Source organism: Lissotriton vulgaris, chromosome 1_1, assembly GCF_964263255.1.
Source record: "Lissotriton vulgaris chromosome 1_1, aLisVul1.2, whole genome shotgun sequence".
Lineage (NCBI taxonomy): Eukaryota > Metazoa > Chordata > Amphibia > Caudata > Salamandridae > Lissotriton > Lissotriton vulgaris.
Genome location: NC_141685.1, coordinates 438,507,744 through 438,531,214, shown reverse-complemented (window position 1 = coordinate 438,531,214; position 23,471 = coordinate 438,507,744). Strand labels below are relative to the sequence as shown.

General features: G+C 43.4%; 1 protein-coding gene across 1 annotated transcript in view; it reads left to right on the top strand.

Annotated features, from left to right (window-relative positions):
* Positions 1–23,471, top strand: part of LOC147747319 (FRAS1-related extracellular matrix protein 1-like) — a 1,022,199-nt gene that overhangs the window by 796,149 nt on the left and 202,579 nt on the right. The window contains exon 26 of the mRNA XM_086953165.1: positions 23,173–23,317. Within this exon, the coding sequence (XP_086809291.1) occupies positions 23,173–23,317 (145 nt within the window). The remainder of the gene's footprint in view (positions 1–23,172; positions 23,318–23,471) is intronic.

Sequence of the window (23,471 nt, the reverse complement as noted above, 5' to 3'; positions counted from 1 at the left end):
CCTCAGAAATTCACTGAAAAAACCATAGGTTTTAGGGGTGTTATAGTTAGTTGGACATTTCACTCGTACAAAACCATTGAAATTCCTCCGTTATAGTTAGTTGCACTAACTATAACTCGTGCTCCCGCAATCCACTGCTGATGATGTCACATATTACATCATTCATGACATGGTCAGTGACATCATATATTCTGTATACTGGTACCATCTCATAACATTAGATAGATGGTTACATGACAACAGTAACCCTAAATTCATCCTGCCCCAATAACCAAACCTGTTTCAAATATATTTCATGACGTTTTTAAAAAACCCTCCATTCTTGCAGTTGTTCTGCTATTAAGCCACCCAGACCCCTTACATTCTTCTTAAGGCACACTTTCTGATGTTTTGAGCTCCAATCACCTTTAAGTTCTGATCTTGGAACTTATTATTCACTCACTCCCACTGCTTCAATTATTATATAATATAATTGGCAGTGGACTCCAGGCTGCTTCGGGTAATACCTGATCCCCAGCCTCCTGATTTTAATTTTAAAACTTGTGTTATGCACTTTTTAATGTTCGGAACTGCATTGTATTGCGTGCCAGATCTGACCATTTCCCACACTGTTGCCTATCCTGATCTGTGCTGACGCCGATTCTTATACCTGCAATCCATGTAATATCTTGGACTGTGTGGCTCAATACTTAATTCAGGTGCAATAGGAACCCCAGGTCCCCGATCCGCCGAAGCTTATGACGTTTGTGCGGAGGGACCCTCTGTTTAATTTTTCTCACTTCTTGCCCGGGTCTAGTGAATTCCGGTCGGGTCGGCGCTGTAGTGGCTGCATCCCCCCCCCCCCCCCCTGCCTACTTAAACCAGGAAGGGGCACGGATGCACGCAGCGGCGCGCCGGTGATCCGCCAAAGGCAAGCCCATATGTGCCCGTTCGCGCCTGACCGCCGCCATAACTGCTGCCCAAAGGTCTCAGGAATAATCTGAAGTGAGTTATCCATTTAGGGCCATGCAGTGCTACTCTAGTGAAGAACTGAAACTCTTAAACAGGCTTACTACTATCTTACAATCAAAAGATCTATTAGGCACTGAGGTGTATTTTAAGCTATCAACGGGAGATGCTCAGACTCTCAGGATGAAGCCTTCTAAGCCATCTAAGATCACCACTCCTAGCCCTGAGATAATGAGGGACAGTTCACATTATCTGCATGGACTCTACCTTAATGCTCGATCTATTCCTAAACACACTTTAGAGTTGTGGAGCCTCTTGGATCTGGAAAAACCGGACGTTTGTTTTATAACTGTAACATGGCTCCATGATCATGCTTCCCCTGATATAGCGACGACCTTTCCTTCCCAATATCAGATGACTAGATTAGATAGAGTAACAGGTGGGAATAGCGGTGGCAACTGAAAGGAAATTGGACATTACCATGTTAGATTCCTGTTCCTCGGATAAAGCTGAGATATTGATTTTCAAAATCTCGACCCAACCATCGAAAACCTGGACAGGGGTGTTAGTTTACAGACCCCCAGGACAAAAAAACAATTTTGTTAACACTCTTATGGAATTTATTGCACCCTATGTCCTGGGCGTCAAGAATTTTATTCTCATAGGAGATTTTAACTATCATGTGGATGTAGTACAGGATTCTGATACAGACCAATTGCTTACCTCACTACAGACTTTAGGATTAGTGCAGCTGGTAGTGGGCCCCACCCATCAGGCAGGTCATACTTTAGACCTATTGTTTACTAATACAACTAAAGTTGCTGTGGAACAGTCCCAATCTTTGCTTTGGTCGGATCATCATCTGTTAAAATTTGCCATCAATACGGTGGCACCGATAATCCATCAGGACAATGACTACACCTTAATCAGATCTTGGTGTAAGGTCACTCCCAATTGATTTGCCACTTATTTCGATGCTGAGGCTATACCATACATAGATGATGTAGACCAAGCAACAGAGACTTTTGAAGAGGCTATTACGCATTCCCTGAATAAAGTGGCCCCCATGTCAAGAGTCAAAATCAAGGCCAAGGCATCCCCGTGGTTTACACCTGCATTAAAAATTGAGAAACTTGCTTGTAGAATTGCAGAACGGCATTGGAGAAAGTCTAAAACCATCGAAGATCAAACCAAGTATAAACTTACCCATTGTTCTTATTTAAATAAGATTAAACAAGCTAAAAGGACCTACCTAACAGCAAGGATTAATAATGCCTCTAGCTCTAGTAAAGAGCTATATAAAATTCTGAAGGAGTTTACTACTCCTCAGGTCAATCAGCTTAATCCTTCCCCCACCTAAGAGTGGGTTAATAGAGTCTTCATTTCATTTGATGAAAAGGTCAAAACCATCTATAGATCCTTTCCTCAAGGTAACACAAGCAGTGTTGACTGGCGATCAGTGACCAACAGTCAATTGCAAGTACCTTTGCTGGATGTCTTTGCAACTGTAACTTGCGACCATGTACTAGAAGCTATCACTAAGATTAAATCTGGCTCCCCTGCAGATCCCATACCTCCCTGTTTTTGTATGCAACTTGTACCTCTGCTGATAACAAAGCTACCAGAGATCTTTAACATGTCTGTAGATCTAGTGATGGTGCCCAAAAGATGGAAAGCAGCCCAAATTAGGCCTATCTTGAAAAAGCCATCTTTAGATCCTAGTGAGCCAGGTAATTTCCGTCCCATCTCGCTACTGCCTTATTTCGGGAAGGTGCTCGAATCCTTGGTAAACAAACAGCTCACCGTCCATATAGAAAGCCATGGATTACTTGATCCATCACAATCAGGATTTCGGGCAGCACACAGTGCCAAAACGGCAGTAGTAGAGATTGTGGATAGCATCCGGTTAGCTCTAGATAAAAGAGAATCAGCTATGCTGGTTCTTCTGCACCTGTCTGCTGCTTTCAACACCATCTTCCATGACATTTTAGAACAACGGCTCTGGGAGATGGGAGTCCATGGGAAAGCTCTGGGCTGGTTTAATAACTATTTAAAAGAACGATCCCCTACTGTACATATAGATTCCTTGGCAGCTTGTAGAAGACCAGTAAGCATCGGAGTTCCTCAGGGTTCTATCCTGAGCCTAATGTTTTTTAATCTTTATGTAACTCCCCTGGCCAGGATGATCAGATCGTACGGGTTTTAGGCTGTGTCATATGCCGAAGACACTCAGCTGCTGATCACGTTTGGTCCCGGCTCTGCGGACACAATGGTCTGGTTTAAAAACTGCCTGACTCATATCAATAACTGGATGGGCATAAACAAATTGCAGCTGAATGTCAGTAAAACCGAGATCATTCTGTTTGGCAGGGCCGAGGAGTATTGGTCTAGCAGCTGGTGGCCTCTGGCATTAGGCCCCTGCCCGCTCCCTAAACAAGTAGTCCGCAACTTAGGAATAAAAATCGATAACAAGTTATCGATGAAAAATCATGTTAATATTGTGCTGGGCACCAGTTATGGGTTTTTGAGGAAGCTGCGTAAAACTTTTAAATGGCTACCCATCGAAGTCAGGAAGCCACTGATTCAAGGCTTAATTGTGAGCCGTATGGATTATGGGAATGCCTTATTGGCTTCCCTAACCGAAGACCTCCAAATTGCAAGTTTTGCAAAATACAGCCACTAGATTGATCCTATATCTTCCATCTAGATCTCCCTCTGCCCCTAGTCTGTGGTCTCTTCACTGGCTTCCAGTTAGGAAGAGAGATTATTTTAAAATCTTGAGCCTCACCCATGAAAGTATATATGGTACTGGTCCCAGCTATCTAGTGAAAAAACTTAAAAAGCATCAGCCTAGCAGAACACTAAGATCCAGTGCAAAATCTTTGCTTACACCCTTTCGTGTCCATATGTCACGTAGTGAAGGCTGATCATTTTCTTTCCTTGCTCCCATCCTTTGGAACAAGTTACCGTCCCTTCTCTGTTCTATGGGGATCACCAGGGTTTTCATAAAGAACTGAAGACCTGGCTGTTTGACCAATAATTATGTAATCAGGACCTGGTCTAGGCTGCCAGAGCTTCTGCAAGCGCTATGAGACCTAGCGGTGATTTGTGCGCTATACAAGAGTCTCTGACTTGACGGACTTGACTTGACTATAATTAGCTTCATCTGTTATTATTATCTGTAGTGAAAAGAAAGGGATAATCTTGATGTATCAAGATCAGAACTTAAAGGTAATTGGAGCACAGAACTTATACTTGGGGGTTGCATACAATGGAAATATCATCTATATAGCGGAGCCATAATATAACTTGTTCGATTTCAGGAAAATTGGGATTTTCCATGAATATTTCCTCTTCCCATTGGCCCAGAAACAGGTTGGTAAAGCTAGGGGCAAAGCAATTACCCATCGCGGTCCCCAATGTCTGCTTGAATAGGGTACCATTGAAAATGAAAATATTGTTAGTTAAACAGTATTCTATCATTTCTAGGATCATAGTTGTGTGTGTTCTGATTCTTATGTGCCTGGTTTGTAGAAAGTGTAGGCACACTTGGATACCCTGGTAATATATATATATATATATATATATATATATATATATATATATATATATATATATATATATATATATATATATATATATATATATATATATATATATCCACCCGATTTTGTGCAGCGATCTGATTGGGTGGCAACACTTCAACCAGGAAGTGTTGGCAGTCATTTTGGGATTCTCACTCAGTTGAGTCCCAAGCAAAAAGCTAAAAAAAGGAGAAGGAGTTGGGTAAGAATACCCTGACCCCTAGGCCTGGTGCTGAGGTCCCCCAGGGACCCACTCAGGGCCCACAAATATTTTAGTTTTTAACTTTTTCAATGAAAATCATGCTTGTTTTCACTTTAGCCAGGTTCCGTAGGTATGAGTGTGGTTTCTAAATAAAAAGGAAGAGGATGCATGGGACCCCCTCTTAGGGCTCCTTTTAGTCCGGAGGACCACCATCTCCCTGGGGCTTTATTTAATTATGGGAGTGGCACTGTGTGGACTCACCTCCATTGGGCTCAGTGAGCACCGGGGCCCACCACCACTTTCCAAGGGCTTTGGACCCCCTCCTGGGGCTCAACAATATGCCCTGTGGACCACCACCACCCTGGACCTTAATAAATAGTGTAGGGGGCTGGGCAAACTCACTGGCCCTGGGGACCACCACCTCCTCAGGGCCGTCCCATACATACTAAATAAGCGGGACTGCGTGGCCCCCCATCTGGAGCCATCTGGGTACCACCACCCCTCAGGGACGGGTCCTGCTATCTTCCGAGTTGCTCACCATCAGGAGATAGTATTTTGCTTTCACTTGGCCGGAGCTGTGATAGCAACCGCTAAGCGAAAGCGAAAACTAATTTTTTCAAACTGCTTCTGCTTGCAGGGAGGGGAGTTTCCCTGCCCGCTGTCATTTGGGCAGGGAAACAGATGAAAGATTGCTCCTGCATGCAGGGAGCTGCATATTTGGTAGCACCCTGTGTGCAAGAGCAATGCTGGCTCCCGCAGTAGGCAGAGAGCCGGGTGGGACTGCGGGGGCATTAAGTCTAACCCTGTGGTCCCAATCAAAGCACACTGGGTGCCCTGAGTGATGTCAGGGCACCCAGGTAGACATGGTCAGACCCCGAGGGATGGGGTCCCCAGGGCCAAAATTGGCCCAGGGAGGGGAGAAAGGGCAGAAGATGAGCTGTAAAAGCAAAACAGAGCTGAAGAGGGCAATACAGAAAGCAGAAAAACTAGCAAGAAATGCAAAACAGAGGGCAGAAAAACAAGCAGAAAAGGGGAAACAGCAGAAGAGGGAATGACAGAGGGCTAAAAAATGAGCAGAAAGGACAAAACAGAGGGTGGAAAAACTAGCAGAAAAGGCAAAATAGAGGGCAGAAATACTTGCAGAACACGCAAAACAGAGGGCAGCAAAACAAGCAGGAAAAGCAAAACAGAGGGCAGAAAAATTAGCAGAAAAGGCAAAACAGACCAAGAAATGGGCAGAGGAGAAACAAACAGAGGACAGCAGGTAGGGAGGCAGCAGAGAGTAGCGGACTGCAGGCAAGCTAGACAACAGAATAGTCACAGGGGGAGCTGGCATGAAGAAATGCTTAAGTTTTACAGAAATTAAACCTCAATGGTAAACACTTACATATAAACATAGCAGGTGCCCTCATTGAAGCTCCATTTCTGTAAAGGACAAAAGATTCTGACCTCCTAGACTTGACAAAGGCAAAGCAAGTGTGGCTTCTCTGCAATTCAGCATCTGAAATACTTCATGGAAGTGAATACATCATTGATCAATTGCAGCTCAATGTATAGTGACTGTGACGAGTACGTTCTTTCTTGTTTTTACCTGGTGAGAGCAGAGTCCATAGTTCTCCCTTTAGATGACTACAAGTATACAAATGTGCCAAAGCATTTGAGGCTACACCCATTTGGCCAAGCCCTATCCACCTTAGTAGTATAAAAGGGTTTGCCCGCCTTTTGACAGGATGATAAGCAGCTTACTGAAGGGACCCCCTTTTCCCACTGATTTTTGTGATGTGTTCTGATGCTGAGGAACATGAGGACCTCTCCACCAAACAAAGAAGCACTCCTTTATAGTTGAGATGAAGGATATTTGTTTGGTGGAGATTTACTTCTTTGTACTCTCATTGTCTTCTCTATAGGTAGATTCATGTTATCACACATTAAAGACAAATGAGGAACAATCACATTGCCAAAATGCTCACAAGACCACTGATGACATTTCCTTGTGCTTCATTACGCAGCTGTAGTGTAGAATATGTACTGGACATTTACCCAAGAGGTAGCACTTAGCTTACCCAGCAGAAAGTACTCCACTTGGGTAGCTATTCTGTGCAAAACTGTGGACCTCTATCTGGTCCAGAAAATATCTAGCATCACTTTCTGTCCCTTTCCAAACCACAAAGAGGTCATCGATGAAATTACACCAGTGTATTATGCAATTTTCCCAGATTTCTTGATATTTGGTTCTGATCACCTGCTCCTCCCACCAGCCCATAAGCAGATTTACATAGCTGGGGGCAAAGCATGTGCCCATTGCCATTCCACACACCTGGTTATGCACTTTAGGGACCAGATGTAACACAGGTGTAATTGGATGATTGATTTTCAAGAGCATGTATTCCTCATGGTTAATCACACCACTTTCTTGCTCAGCTTGTAGCTCTGAAATATAGCTGTTATATACTGCTGTCATCACTACACTCGATACTCTCACAAAACACATTATGTTATGCAATTGTTTGTACGCCTCAGCAAAATACTTGTTTTTGGACCATAGGTCTACATTTCCTCCCTTATCAGAACTCCTCACTATACAATTGACCTCATTTGACAACTTGTTAATCAGTGCATAATATTCCTTTTGCTCCTAAGTATTAACATGCTTTTTATTGCTCACATGGGATGTATATTTTTAAGTTCATTGATTAGAACTTCATTGTAAATATTAATGGCATCTCTTCCCATTGCTGGTATGAAACAAGATCTTGGTCTAAATCCTGTCAGAGCTTCACCAAATACAATAACTCCTTGTTCTGCTGACAGAATTTTTTCATTGTAAGCTGTCTCTACTCCTATGTTTGCTTCTTCTAATTCTCTCATTCCATCATCAATTTCATATCATCCACTGATAGTCCTCCATGTTGCATTTCATCAGTTATCTTGCCTGGTTGCCTGGGTTTCTGCTGTAGCATAAAGTATTTTTTTCAATTTCCTGGTTCTTATGTATCTGAACATATCAATTCTTGTTTGTCTGTAGTCCATATCAGCTTCTGGACAATACAATAACACTAATTTCAATATTTTTTTGTCTTGGTCTGATAGCTCAATGTCTGGTAGGTTGACAATGTTATTATCATTGGCAGGATCCATTTTTATTGCTTCTTCTTCCATTTCTTTTTCTCAGGTAGCTTTTCTTTGTTTTCCACCTTTTCTCCTCTTGCTCCTTTGCCTCTTCCACTTGGAGGCTTTGGATTTTACGATTACTGTCTGGGACACAGATTGAATTGTCTGTCCTTTCATAACAAATCTAATTTGTCGATAACAGACGGTATTGGATCTCTCATTGGACCACTTGATCCTTCATCTGCATCTGTATCTACTTCCGAGCTTACCAAGCTACTTTGTTTTGAGTGTATCTCTGGATCTGATTTGCTGCATGCTGTTAATCCCTGCCTACGTAAATTGTCAAACTTCTTTGAAAAGGTGTAGATCTGCCCACTCTCGTAGTCCATTTTACAATGTACAAACTTGTGTGCCTTCCTTTCTTTCATGGATTCCTCAAGTTTGCACAGGCGTCCTTTCATTCTAATATAATATTTGTTTATTTGCTTATTTGCTCCAGATCCAATTCTTTGGCTAGAGACCCATATAGATTGTCAATTTCATCCAAATTTTTCTTTCTGTCTACACTTGCGTATTTTATTAAAATCGCTAACATTCTCTGTCAGGAGTCACTATTATTGTCCACCCATTCCCGCAGCATTTCAGGATTGGGGTCTTCATAGCTAGGAGCCACCAGGATCCTTAGTCCTCTTGGAATACGTCTTACTTCCAAATATCATTAGCTTCCCATCATTTTGATAACTGTTCATTTTAACTTTTCCAGTCTCCTCAATTGTGATGCAATATAATTTGTTTGCAGTCCTTCTCACCCCCGGAGGATCCTCTCTCCATCGCAGTGTTATCATTAAACATTTTTAATACTGCTTCTCCTCTCTCCTTAACCTCTGAAGCCCACATAATGATTGTATACGTTTCACTATTTTGTAAATACTCGGTACCACAACCGCCACTGGCCTCTACGTGAGATTTCTTTGGTTTTCGTCTTACCTGGGTGTAACAGTGATCACCGGGGGTCCTCCGACTCTCCAGTTACTGCTCCACAGCCCCAGTTCTGCTGCTGTTTCTCCCGCTTATCAGCGTGATGTGGGAGGGGCGGCGGCTCGGCAATTCCTTCGCCTGCAATCTTATTTGCCGCCACACTCCTGAACGAAGGGTGCGTCACCTTAGCAGACCCCACCAGAAAAGGTCCATAAACCAATCAAAGCACTCCTCCACCAAGAAAGGATGAGGACGTTGTGTGTAGATAATCCAACGAATGCGTTTCAGCTGCAACCAGCCTTGCTTACCGATGCTGAGGCGCCATTGCAGATAGCCACTTTCAATTACGGCCTGCACTAATCACACAGTGAAAACAGTGAAACGAGACTGGCAATTCTAATCTCATCCGTGTCTTTTCTTTACATTATTTAAATACATTTACCGGCAAATGTCCAATAATTTATTTCATGTGCTTCTCTCCACATTCAATAATATATTATATGTAAATTGTGCAATAAATTTATGATTTTCACACTATTGCCGTAATGATGTCCATTTTGTGCATATTTCACAATGAATCTCGTAGTGCTTTAAATATTATAAGTACTACAATCAATTCATTCAACCGAAATAGGTATCTTAATTGGCATTTTACATTTACCACATTATGATGTGTACACCAATATCGGTTAAAGCAATTCATTCAGCCTTTATAAATATTATACATGTCAATGCATACATGTGATTATATATGATAGATATATATATATATTTATATATTAACTGGTAAAACACAGGTTAAAGTGACGTTATCGTTAGGTGAGTATGTCAGTGACAATATTAATGTTTTGAACTTTAAAAAAAACTAAAATAATCCCCAGTTGTATTTAGCAGACCTTACAATAACTTATGCCCTCGCCATGCACTGCTTATGTCCTCACAAGTTACATTACTTATGATATGTGCTATGACATAATTTATGACATCACTGATGAGGTGATCAATAATGTCATTTGAGATGTCATCTGATCAATAATGTCATTTGAGATGTCATCCGTGATAAATGATGTCATAGAACATGTTTTGAGTGAAGTAATATGTGAGGTCATAAGCAGTGCATGTTGGTTGCTCAAGTTATAGCTAGTTCTGCTAACTATAACTGGTGAATTTCTGTGGTTTTTGAGTTCAAAACGTTAATGTTGTTACTGACATATTCACCTAATTATAGAGTTACTTTAATGTTAGTTTTTTTCAGTGAATTTCTAGGGATGTTTAAAAACAAAAACAGATCTCTATGTGACACCTAACTATAACCTTAATGTAATCTTTGTTTTTCTTAGTTCTGAGATGTAAAATTAGAGTTTTGTATGTCACATTATATTTTATTACCATACATAAAGTCTTTTTACATGATAACCACCACATTAATCAACTGATGCTGCTGTTTGTTTATCTCTGTGCACTGAGGCTCTACTAACCAGGCCCCAGTGCATGTGCTCTGACCCCTAAAGCATGTCAAAATGGGTTATGCTCCTAATTGGCATAAATAACTTATCTATAAGCATCTGGTATATGGTAGGAAGTGTACCCATAGCCTGGAAAATCAAATGTCACAGGTGGACAGCAGCAGCCATTGTGCCACCTGCTACAGTGACAGTGACTGCAGGCCTACCACTGCAGTCTGCCTGTGCTGCTTTAAAATTGGAAATTTACGTGTCAAAATACCTCAGTTTGAGAGGCCTGAACTCTCCTTTTAAATATTATTAAACCCTCCCCTAAGTATGCCTCAATTCCCTTAAAGTCAGGGAGCAAGGTATTTAAAAGTAGGACATGTAAAGGTTTAATGTTGCACATGTCCTTACAGTGATGAGGTGCCAAATGTTATTTCCATCACAGCACCGTTAGCTGTTCCATAGGAAAGCATTGGGGCACAATATACAATTTAATAATGTTACCTCCTCCTAGAAAGCAACTACACAGTTCATTTGTGGGCTTTTTATATTTTTAATTAAAAACCCAACCATGGTTAAAGTCTGATTTGTAATAGGTATTTTAGAAAAGGGACATTTAGGAAGTTGCATTTACCCTCCCTAAAGTCTCTAAAGGCCACTTTGCATGAGCTTCCAACTATCACCATTAATGAGGTGTGACTTGGTACCAGAGCTAAGACAAAGGCCTTGAGTGTTGGGAGGTGTTCTGTTCCTCCGGTAGGATGAATATCTGGGCTATGCCCAGGAGCTTAATTACTTCAAAGAGGCCTACCGTGTCACATGCAAAAGTTAGCTGACATCTTAGTAGCACCCTCTTTTGGCTACCTAGTCAGGCAGGCACTGATCTCAATCGGAGAGGTACTGCCCCCAGAACATGTTTGAAGTGACCACAGAGGAGGGGTGTCGAATTTCCCTGGCCTTACCTCTAAAATAGAATACCTGTAGTCTGCACAGAGGAAGAAAGGTTATGTCATCTTAATTTTAGGTTGAGAGAGACACTGTGGAATTGTTTGCAGTACGGCACACAGGAAATTTAGCAAAATTGGGTAGGGTTGCCCTTGGGTACTTTTTGCCTATTGGTTAGAGAGAAGCCAGGATTCACATTCCAGCCACAGACTAGTGCCATGCATAAATGTTGGCCCCTGCTCAACCTCTTCAGAATGCTACTGGACCTGTGGAAGACAGAAGAAGGGCTGCACCTGCTTTGAAGAGGCCTGAATGGCTGTATCTATTCTCAATTGTACCAAGCACAAAAAAGTGGACACCAAAGGTCAGCTGGCTGACCACCTGTTAAGCTACAGGGACAGATCAAGCTGGAGAACCTAGCTGACCAGTTCAACAGACCATGGTGGTGGCTTTTGCTGGAGTGAGCGTTGACTGCCAAGAGCTGTTCTAGAGATCCTAGGACCGTTGGCTGTGCCATAGTGCAATCCTCCTAACATCATGGAAAACGTGGGACTTAGAAACTATTTAATACCAATGATTACCGGCGGACCAGGTTAAATCTCCTAAGTCAATCTGACTAATGTGCTTTGCCATGCTGAGCGAAAGATTCTGTTTGCTCTGGTTCGTAACTTTTCCGCAGCATCAGATTAGTTTCAGTGGGATGTTTCAGAGAAGGCGCTTCGTGAAGCCCTGTTTGGCTACAGCTTACAGCCTTACCCCGGTGGAGGAATTCAAGCTCCAAAAAAAGTATTAGGTTCAGATATAGAAATCTTCCCAGGACGAAAGCGACAAAAGTTTTCGGCCGGCGAGGGAACTTTTCTGGGCATGAATTTATCATTTTTCCTGCTCTGAGCTTTCTTGTCAAAAGTCAACAGCTTTATCAGACCATGTCCGTTGGCTATCCAGCCTTACGGATCCCATCTTTGCCAGAGCCTGCTGCCTTGCCCTGCTGGAAATGTTTGATTTCCATTTCAGAGTTTAAGTCAGAAGGTAAAACTTCTGACCTGGTTGAACCTTGCTTTTGTATTCGAACCTTGCTCCATCGTGGTAAGTCTTAAATGACGCCTTGGTACAAGTCACGCATAATCAGATGACTGTGGTTTATGCTTAAAGGATTCTGGTGCCATTTTTATTTGAAAGTTTTTAAACTCACATCTTTGGTTCCCGGTATTGGGTTTCATCATTTTGGTGTCATTAAATTGTCATTTAATTATTCTATATTTTTTTAAATGGCATTGGATTTTTATTGTGTTTTTTTTTTTTGTGTCCTCATAACCACCATGTAGACAAAGTACCAAAAGGAATTTACATAGAGCAGCTGTCTCAGTTTATCTAGTAAACTGGAAGGGACAGGAAACTTGTGGGGGCCATTTATCCCTCAGCTGTCAACTGCATTCCAGGAAGGCACAGAGTACGTGCATTGCCCTTCTGCGGCAAACCTTGGGGTAATTTAGCAGCCAAATGGGGCCGGGCATGAACCGGTTAGCGGCTGTTCCATAGGTACAAAATATAGAAGCACCATAGGAGATCAATCATAGGACCCGGGAAAAAAAAACCCCGGATGAATCAATAAAGCCAAGAAAGTAGGTACCAGAACGCCCTTTTACTGTGATTACCAGATCTAGCCAGATCCATGCGTGAAGTCTGCAAGATTGAGGATTGCCAATCTCTAAATGTAGGGGGTGAAGAGTCTTTCCATTTTCTGCAACTCTCCCTTCTTGCAAGCAGGATAGCATAAAAGACTAGACACCTGGCTGGATTTTGTAGGCCTTCTAAAACCCCAAATAGTACTAGGGACAGATCTATGATGACAAGATTTCCCAGTGATTCTGTGAGGGAATTACCAATTTCCTCCCAAAATGTGGTTAACAGTGGGCATTCAGACGGGGAGGAGCCTAGCGACGAACGAAGATGGCCGCATAAGCTCTCGGCTCCGTCGACCTCCTCCTGCTGCTTGAATATCCTGCTACAAATCCTGCTTTTTCGCCTCGCCCCCGTGTGGGTGACCCGTTGCTGATACTGGCGGTGTGGTCCTGGGAAACTTACGAACCGGATTGCCGGAGTTACATCGAGTGGAAGTTCTTGGCCTAACGCTGACCGAGAGCCGGGACCTCCAGTACTGACCCTGCCGGGTTGCAGTGCAACAACGGCGGCCGGGGGACCCAGACACGGTCCGGTCGATAGAAGTGGAGAGCAACCTGCCCCTGGACTGGTGGCGAGCCTGCGGTTCTACCCGCATTGAGGAGGTGTAATGATCCTGTGAGTGGCTGAGTGGCCGGGGGTCCCCTTCTCGGCGTCCCCTTCCCGCCGGGGTGGGGCCCCCGTCCGAGAGGCCCTATCGCTGCTGGACTGTGTGCCTCCTGCCCCCGCCTGCCCTCATTGCACTTTGGTCCCTGGGAGAATCGGGTGACCCGAAGGGCGCACTGATGTCTGGAGTCGATCAGTTCGCGGCGGTGCGGGGTGAAGAAGAGCCATCATTGCGAACCGTGATGGCCGCCATTCAGGGTCTGTGCTCCTACATGGTTGCTCTTTCACATAAGTCAATCGCGGATGCCACCGAAACTGCCCGATTGCATAATGACTCTGATCTGTCTGGTCCCCCTAACCAAGCCGTTTCCCCGACTTTGATCCCGGAATCTACGACTCGAGGTCCATCTAGTGTCGGAGCATGGATAGCAATGTCTGTACCGCAGTGTGCGGCTGAATCCGGCGCCATGGTGTATCACCCGCCCACGTTGAAGAGTCCGCCTGTGGTCGTGTTCACGAGCTCATCTCCCAATGACTTTATTGAAACTGTGACCCGACGGAAACAGCGAACATCTATCGATCGTGTGAGCTGTGCAGTGTGGTGGAGTATGGGACGGTCGGGATCTGGTCGTACCGTGGCGAGTGTCATGGCGGCTGAGGATTGTGGTGGACTGTGGATACCCGTTGGACTCGCCGCACAGATTCATGGACTGGCTGGACTTTTGATTTATCCTGTGAATAGGCGGATGCGGTGTGCGGAACTCATGGTGAACACTCGTAGAGGTCAAGGGTGAGACTGGTGTTCGACTCGGATGCTAGGGGTTTGTGAGGGACCCAGGATCTGCCATTTTCTTGTATTGGGGGCTGGGCGGTGTAGGATGTCTTTCCTGGGTTCTACCGAATCTACTTTGCTTTGTTGCATATTGTTTAATGACCAGGACTGTACGTCGCAGGAGGGGGGCAGTGTGACCGGGAATGTGTGATTCTCCTCCTCCCTTAACTTTTCTTTTCTTTCTTTTTCTGTGTTTCCTTCCTTTATAAATCTCTTTTCTACTATATTTCGGGTTTTTGGTCGCTGGGCGATAGGCACGCTGCTAGGGGGGTAGGCCGTAGCCATCTGCAGGGGTGCAGGGTGGGGGGTAGGGGGTGGGGTATTTTTGTTTTTCCGTTCTCTGTTTCTATGGCCTTTTTCTCTTTTTTAGTTTGACTGGACTTTCCTTTTTCCTCTCTCCCTGGGTTGGGGGTCAGTGTATCGGGTTACTGTTTGGACTTTTTGGGCGGTGCTGGGACTGTGGCCGCTAAGCCTCTCCTGTCATTGGATTCATCGGGTGGGGCATTAGTCAGGAGTCTTCAGAAATGTATGCTTGCTTATATTGTACGCTTCAAAATGTTGGTGTCTCTGCAGTTGGACATGCTTCCCTGCCCACCCGGTGATTGTATCTACTTTAGATCCCGTAGCCGGCCCCCTCCTGTTTTCTTTTCTCTCTCTTCTTTTCGTTAACATATGGAACTGTATTACGTATTTACCGTGTATATCCTGTTTTAATTTAAAAAATTGACCTCTCTTATCCTGAGCAGCTCTCCTGGGTGTGCCGAAACAGTTTGATGCTCTAATTTTGCTGCCATGCCTCCGGGATGTTTGGCTGAATAGCTGTGTGCACCCTTTTCTGAATAAAGGTCTTCCAAAAATAAAAAAATAAAAAAAACAGTGGGCATTCAAAAAACATGTGTGTATCTGATGCAGCGATCAACCTGCATTTAGCACAAGACACTAACTCTCCTCCTGCAAATTTAGACAACCTAAGAGGGGAATAATATGCCCTATGCAGGGTGTAGATATGATTTCTGCGAAGCCAGGATGGTTTAACTATGTTCCACAAAAGTTCAAAAGAAGTTATCCAAAGATCTGGTAAATCCTGGTCCATCAAAACAGAGCCCCATAATGACTCCGGCAGAACAAAGTCTCCATCCGACTCCTCCAGAATAAAGTTATACCATTTAGATACCTCTTTTTTAACTGGACCACAGATTACTAAATCAGAGACAAATTGGCTATGCCCTCCAAGTTTAAATTTATTCCTGTTAGCGGTGAAGTTTTATAGGCTACAGTCCAACTATGAATCTGTAAGTATTTAAATCATGAAAGGTTGGGGCCAACCTTAGCTTGCAGATGTTCCCGCGAGAGTAAATCCTCCTCGAAAAAGAGGTCACCCCAAACTTCCAGGCCTGCCTCTCTCAGAGGGATAGCTAGAGTGTCATCAAGCCAGGCAGGATTTTCAGGCAACCCCCACAACGGAGTTTTTTTGCAAAAGTAATTTAGTTTTATGGATTTCATGACTTCAGCCCAAGTTCTGGCAAGAACTTGCAAAATCTTCAGTTTAATTTTTTTTAAAACTTAGGATTACCAAACTTAAAAAGAAAACCTGAACGATGAATTCTTTCCCCATCCAACATAGCTACATACATAGGACCTACCCCAGAGGCTAAGGGACCCTTCAACAACATTCGTGAATGGGATAATTGAAAGGCCCAAGCATACATTTTTAGGTCTGGAGCCGCCAAGCCACCCTTATCACGTTGCCGTCTTAGTTTTTTCCAAGCGATTCGTAGAAGATGGTTGTTCCAGATAAAGGCTGAGATGTTAGATTGGAGTTTAGCTAAGGTAGTTTGATCAAAGTATAAAGGAATGGTATTAAATAAAAAAGAAATTTTAGGAAGGATAGACATTTTGATGAGATTGGCTCTACCAAGTAATGACAGGGGCAAATGCGACCATGATTGGAGAAGCTTGCGACAATCTTTAACAAATGAGGATAGGTTGATTTGGACAAGCTTATTAATGTCCTTGACTATCGTCAAGCCTAGGTATCGCAATGAAGTGCCTTCTTGCAAATCGTTTACGGCATTCTCATCATTCCATACAAGCATTTCTGTCTTCGCGGCGTTAATCTCATATCCCGATACTTGTCCAAAGTCGTGGGCCAGTTTCAAGATCGCCGGAAGAGCAGTAGTGACCTCTGATGTTAATATAAGCACGTCATCGCGTATAATGCTACCTTCCTCATCCAACCTTGATAGTAAAAAGGTTTGATGGTGACCTCCTCCCTTGGATGTTGCGAAAAAGGCTCAATGTAAACATCAAAAAGCAAGGGAGAGAGCGGACATCCCTGTCCGGTGCCCCTAGAAATGGAAAAAGTGCTCGAGAGGTCACCATTAACGAGAAGGCATGCAGATGGATTACTGTACAACAGGCCTATCACCCTACGGAACCTTTCCCCAACACCAAACTTGGCCAAGGCTTCCGACAGGTACACCCAGTTAACCCTGTCGAAAGCCTTGGTTGCGTCCAGCGTAAGGGCGGCCAGTGGAAGATTATTGGTTGTCGCCATATCTATGGCACCAATCAAATCATAGGTTAGTTCATAAAGTTGTCTCCCTTTCAGGAACCCCTTTTGATCCGAGTGAAGGACAGAAGGCGCAATAGAGGCTAATCTAGTGGATAAAACTGTGGTAAAGATTTTATAATCCACATTCAAAATGGAAATCGGCCTATACGAGCCACAGGCCTCCTTAGGTTTACCAGGTTTTAAAATAAGGGTGATAGAGGCATTATCACATGATGTCGGAGGGGACACTCCTTCTAAAAGGATTTGATTAGACAAAATGGTGAGGAAGGGGACAATTTCTGACTCCAGGAGTTTATATAATTCAGCTGGCAGCCCATCCGATCCGGATGCCTTCCCTTTCTTACCCTTCCTAATGGCTAATCTTACCTCTTCCTCTGTGATGGGATTATCCAAATGTTGTGATTGTTCGAAGGAAAAAGAGGGTAAAGTGATGTTACTCAACCAGCTCTTAATAGCCTCAGCCGTGATAACCTTGTCTTCTTCATATATATCTTGGAAGAATTCCCTAAAAGCTCTTCTAATTTCATCATCTGAGGTAAAGTTGTTATTTCCTACTTTTATAGATGCTATGTTGTTCCGGCCCTGGTCTACTTTGGTCTTCCAAGCCAGTAATTTACCAGCGCCTTCACTGTATTCAAAATGCGCCAACTTACTGGCTTCCCATCTTTGTTGAACTCTCAAATTTAGAATTGAAGCAAGGCTTGCTTTTAGAATCAGCAGTTGATTGTGAAGAGGATCTAAAATAGACCCTGAAGCTGTACTGTTAGTATCAATATCTTGTTGGACAAGAGCCATTTCTGCTTCAATGGAAGAAATCTTTTCATTATAATTCTTCCTACGATAGGTAACTTTAGCTGTAATAGGCCCTCTCAAGGTAGCCTTAAAAGAGTCCCAGATAATTCTATTTAGAGCAGAACCATTATTTGATATAAAAAAGTTCTGAGTCTTCAATTTCAGATATGAGATATCCTCATCATTGGTGAGGAGAGAGCGATCAAAGGACCACGTACTCGTGGGTTTCTTGATACGGAGACCTAATTCCAATTTAACCGCCGAATGGTCTGAAAGATGAGAGGGAAGGTAATCTATTGTTTTAACAGAATCGACCAGTCTTTGAGTTATTAAAATCAAGTCGATCCTTGACTTATGATGATATTTGAGATTCCGAAAAGAAACACCTTGTTGTTGTCCCGACCTTTGTCGCCAGTCATCAACAAACCCATACTGCCTTGTAGCGTCCAATAGGAAGGATCTAGTCTTAGACAAAACCAAAGATCTATTATTAGGGGACTTGTCCAAGACGGGGTCCAACACTATGTTGAAATCGCCGGCTAGTATTATAGGTCCTGAAACGTTAAGTAACTGCGAAAAAATAGTTTCCAGACAAGATGGATCGTCCTGGTTCGGACCATAATAACCGACAATTGTAACTGAGAACCCGGCCATAAGGACTGATGCCATGGCCCATCTACCAGAAGAGTCTACAGCCTGCCAAACCAGCTTAGCTTTAGCTCTTTTTTTGAAAATAATCGCAACCCCCCTAGTATGAGATGTTTGAGTGGTAGAAACGACAAAATCAATCCATCTGTTCTTCTTGGTAATTGCAATCAATTCACTATGTGTTAAGTGGGTCTCCTGCAACACAACAACCTGCACATCCAAGTCCTTCAGATATTGTAAGATTCTATTGGCTCGAGGCTTGGTGCGCAGGCCGTTGACATTCCAGGAGAAAAGACTGACACTACTCATCTCTCATCCAGTAAACCATGCCGACCAAAAATACTATAGCATAGAAGAATATTTGTAATCTCATTCATAACTTCCTTACAATAATTGTGTATAATGTGCGAGTTACTATTCCCAAAACTACTATTTAGGTTATTGAGGACTTTTTTGTATTTTTGCCACCCCACAGCACTCACCCACCCATGGTGAGTGCCCTTCCCCCCGTGAAGAACCCTTGCAATATCTAACCGGAACAATGTCCAGTAGATAGTGCCCCACCGGTTGACCTCCAGCAAGAAAGATCACCCGCCTTTTTTTTTTCCAAGTGACAAAAAAAGAAGTGGAAAAGATTTCAAAGAAGGAGAATAACTAAGACTGTGACCATGTTGACTAGTGTATTTGGGTGAGAGGAGAAGCACAACTTCCACATCTAAATCAAAAAATAGGGAATTAAGTGGTAGACCTCCTTTGGTACTTAAGGTGGAGTTATAGGTTTCAGATGTCATATCTTACAAGCACCCTTGCCCAGATCCATTAGTAGCTCATCAGCTGCTTGTACAGACCTGATGTTAAACATCTTGTTATTGTACATTACTTTGAGAGCTGCCGGAAACATGAGCTGAGCTGTTGCACCTAATTTTCTAAAGGCATCTAGACGCCTCCCAAATTCCTACTGCTTTTCAAGTGTTACTCTAGAAAGGTCTGACCTTATCAAAAAGGTAAAATCCTTCCCAGCCAAGGATTTTTGTTTCAAGGCCATATTTAGGATGCGCTCCTTTAAAAGGTAAGTGTGAAAGTTCACTAAGATTTTACGAGGTTTAGCCCTCTGAGGATTCAATTTAAAGGGATCCCTGTGAACCCTCTGAATGTCAGCCGACAGTTCTGCTAGGGTATGCTCTAAGTTCAGTGATTCCTTCAATAAAGGCACAATGTATTGTTTAATATCTGACCCTTCAGATCCTTCAGGAACATTCAAAATACGAATGTTCCCCCATCTTGCGTTGTTTTCAAGAGTCTCCAGCCTCTCGCTGAGAGCCAGATCTTCCTTTGTGAGTTTCTGAATATCCACTTTCGCTTGGTCCAAATAAATTGAGTGGGCACCAACCGTTTCCTCTAGCACTCCGGTCCTTATAGTGAGCCCTTCCATTTTATTATCAAGTGTTTCACAATAGTTTCTAAACTCTAATTGGTTAGCAGATGATTCTGTGAACCCCTTTCTTATCTCCAGGGTTAGGGCTGAAAACATCTCTAGAACGGGGGCTGCCGTCATCGGAGAGGGAGACGGAGAAGAAGAAGTGAAAGGAGAGGAAGGGGCCAGTAATAAGTTGGGATCAAGTAGAGCAGGGACAGAATAGGTTTCCATATCTACACCCCCAGATGCACCTCCTAGCTCAAAAAAATCTAGCTCTTGGGCCTCCTTGATCAGCTCTGTAGTCGAGGTTAGGGGAAAACTCTGCTCTATCACTCATGAAGATCGTGGCGGAGATTGCGCAGACTGCACAGACAACACGGATTGTACAGGCTGTTGTTCTATCTCTAGATCATGCAGACCTTGCGGGTTCCCTCCTAAAGCTGTGATTGCCGCATTTTCAATAATTTGACTACAGCTCTTGTCAACTACATCTTCCACCTCCAACGGCGAAGTTTCTGCTAGCACTGATGGTTGGCAATAAGAGGAGGAACTAGCCTCTGGGACCGATGCCATACCTGTGCCTTCAATCTCTTCGGAGAGATGTAAGATCTGAGGAACGACTTTGAAGTAAGATCGAAGTGAAGGAGTAATTCTTGAGCTTGTAGGGAGCAGTGTTTTTGAATCTGTGGCCTTCGCTTTAGTTTTACTCTTCATATTAGAGTTTTTGGACTTAAGTTCTGTACTCAAAAAAGAAGATTTTTTCTTATGTGGTGTATTAACCCCTTTTCCTTTTCCAACCTCTGCGCCCCCCCCGGGACTGCGACTTTGTTTACTCCGTTTTTCTTTTTTCGACCGCAGCCTCGACCTTTTTTAAGCCCCCCTCTGGGAGTATTAGGTGAGGTGTCAAAAGTTTTTGAAGTATCGGGAGTATTTATAGTAGGAGAAGCCTGAACGTTGTCCTCAATGGAGGTAGTGTAAAGTAAGGAAACAAGATTAGTTACTACTTGAGATGAATCTGTAAAATTTCCATCCCCTAGTTTATGTGCCGAGGACCCCTCCACTGCGGCAAAAAGACCGGGCTGTTGTAATTGACACTGCTGATCCTTTGAACCTTCTATGGAGCTGGAGGTTACAGTTATATGTGTGGCATTCCCTGTATTTACTGACCCCCAAAAGGAGATTAAGTTCCTTAGCCTTTTACCTCTCCTTAACTCCAGCGCGACTAAACAAATCCTCAGGCTGGGTCAGGAGACTCCGGGAGGTATTTAGAAAAAGGTGAAGAGGGAGCTCAAGAACCACTCTCCAATCGTGTCGGCAAGCCGATCATAGGAGATTTTCCCCACTCCCGCAGGCACCCTGAGCAACACTGTCCCCCAAGAACCACTTGCCTGCTCCAGAAAACGCGATATGAAACCCACTGCTACACCCTCTGCCCTGGAACTCTGGTCGGCGTCCTCCGTGATTGTCCTCGGCACCGCCCTCACTCCGACCCAGGAACCATGGGGATAGAGAGAGGACTCCGGAGCAACGCCAGCAACAGTACGAGGAATATCGCATCCTGCGTCCAGCGCGGAGGAAGGAGCCCGGAGCCCGGAGAAAAACAAAGTTACCGGAGAGGTGCTCAGTTCTTCAAAGGATCATCGGAGGGCTTTACTTCAGATAACCAATCTCATTGATAGAAAACACACTTGTTTTTGCGCGACGGAGACGATCCCGGCAGGAGGTCATACCGGAGCACTGCGGCGAGCTAGCTAGCTGCCGCCATGTTCTTCGCGCACGGAAACCCCCCTGCTCAACCTCTTCAGAATGCTACTGGACCTGTGGAAGACAGAAGAAGGGCTGCACCTGCTGTGAGGAGGCCTGAAAGGCTGTATCTGCTCTCACTTGTACCAAGCACAAAAAAGTGGACACCAAAGGTCAGCTGGCTGACCACCTGGTAAGCTACAGGGACAGATCAAGCTGGAGAACCTAGCTGACCAGTTCAACAGACCATGGTGGTGGCTTTTGCTGGAGTGAGGGTTGACTGCCAAGAGCTGTTCTAGAGATCCTGGGACAGTTGGCTGTGCCATAGTGCAATCCTCCTAACATCATGGAAAACGTGGGACTTAGAAACTATTTGATACCAATGATTACCGGCGGACCAGGTTAAATCTCCTAAGTCAATCTGACTAATGTGCTTTGCCATGCTGAGCAAAAGATTCTGGTTGCTCTGGTTCGTAACTTTTCTGCAGCATCAGATTAGTTTCAGTGGGATGTTTCAGAGTAGGCGCTTCGTGAAGCCCAGTTTGGCTACAGCTTACAGCCTTGCCCCGGTGGAGGAATTCAAGCTCCCAAAAAAGTATTAGGTTCAGATATAGAAATCTTCCCAGGACGAAAGCGACAAAAGTATCCGGCCGGCGAGGGAACTTTTCTGGGCATGAATTTATCATTTTTCCTGCTCTGAGCTTTCTTGTCAAAGGTCAACAGCATTATCAGACCATGTCCGTTGGCTATCCAGCCTTACGGATCCCATCTTTGCCAGAGCCTGCTGCCTTGCCCTGCTGGAAATGTTTGATTTCCATTTCAGCGTTTAAGTCAGAAGGTAAACCTTCTGACCTGGTTGAACCTTGCTTTTGTATTCGAACCTTGCTCCATCGTGGTCAGTCTTAAATGACGCCTTGGTACAAGTCACGCATAATCAGATGACTGTGGTTTATGCTTAATGGATTCTGGTGCCATTTTTATTTGAAAGTTTAAAAACTCACATCTTTGGTTCCCGGTATTGGGTTTCATCATTTTGGTGTCATTAAATTGTCATTTAATTATTCTATATTTTTTTAAATGGCATTGGATTTTTATTGTGTTGTGTTTTTGAATTTTTAACAGTTTTGTTACTTCTAAATGCTTTACACATTTTCTTAAGTTAAGCCTGTCTGCACTGTGTTGTAGCTGCCAGGGGTTGAGCTCGGGTTTAAATGATCAAACCCTTTACTGGACCTAACAAGAATAGTGATACTATTACTTGTTATGTACTACTTATCCACCCCAATCAGCAATTCTCTTTCTCACACTTGTGAATCATGCAAAGTGAGACATTACCTCTAAGAGGGTAATGCTGACTTTGAGTCAGAGTACTGTGTCCTAGCGGTAGGTTTCCTATGCATGGCCAAATACAATTTATCCTTTTATTGCTACAAGCAGAATATTATACAGGTACCTTTTTTTTTTTAAATAATTGGGAATTCATTTTTTATAAGTCCAACAAATGTGTATATTAGGTATACTTATCCTTAAAATCATTTGATGTGATTGTTCCAAAATGCCATTTTACAGAACTGCCATTTTATGTTGTAAAACCATGTTCAATGAAGTGATAATGTTGTACGTTGTCCAAACACCTTAACTGTGTTTTTGCATTCTATAGGTAGCCATATTGGAAGTGCCTTTACTCAAAGAGAATTAAATCAGCGTGTGATAAGATATATTATTAATCCATCCATAGACGTGACTTCTGACAGTTTTGAATTCAGGGTCACAGATCCAGCAGGAAACACCATCACTCCAGAAATGTAAGTGATTACTAAAGGACTACATATTGATGCCCCAAAAGTAATGTTCCAATTATCTACAGTGTGTTACATCTTGATTGCCTAGAACCCTGTGAAATGTAAGCAAATCATATTGATTAGCTAAAAATGCTAAAATCGGTTCACAGATAAATAA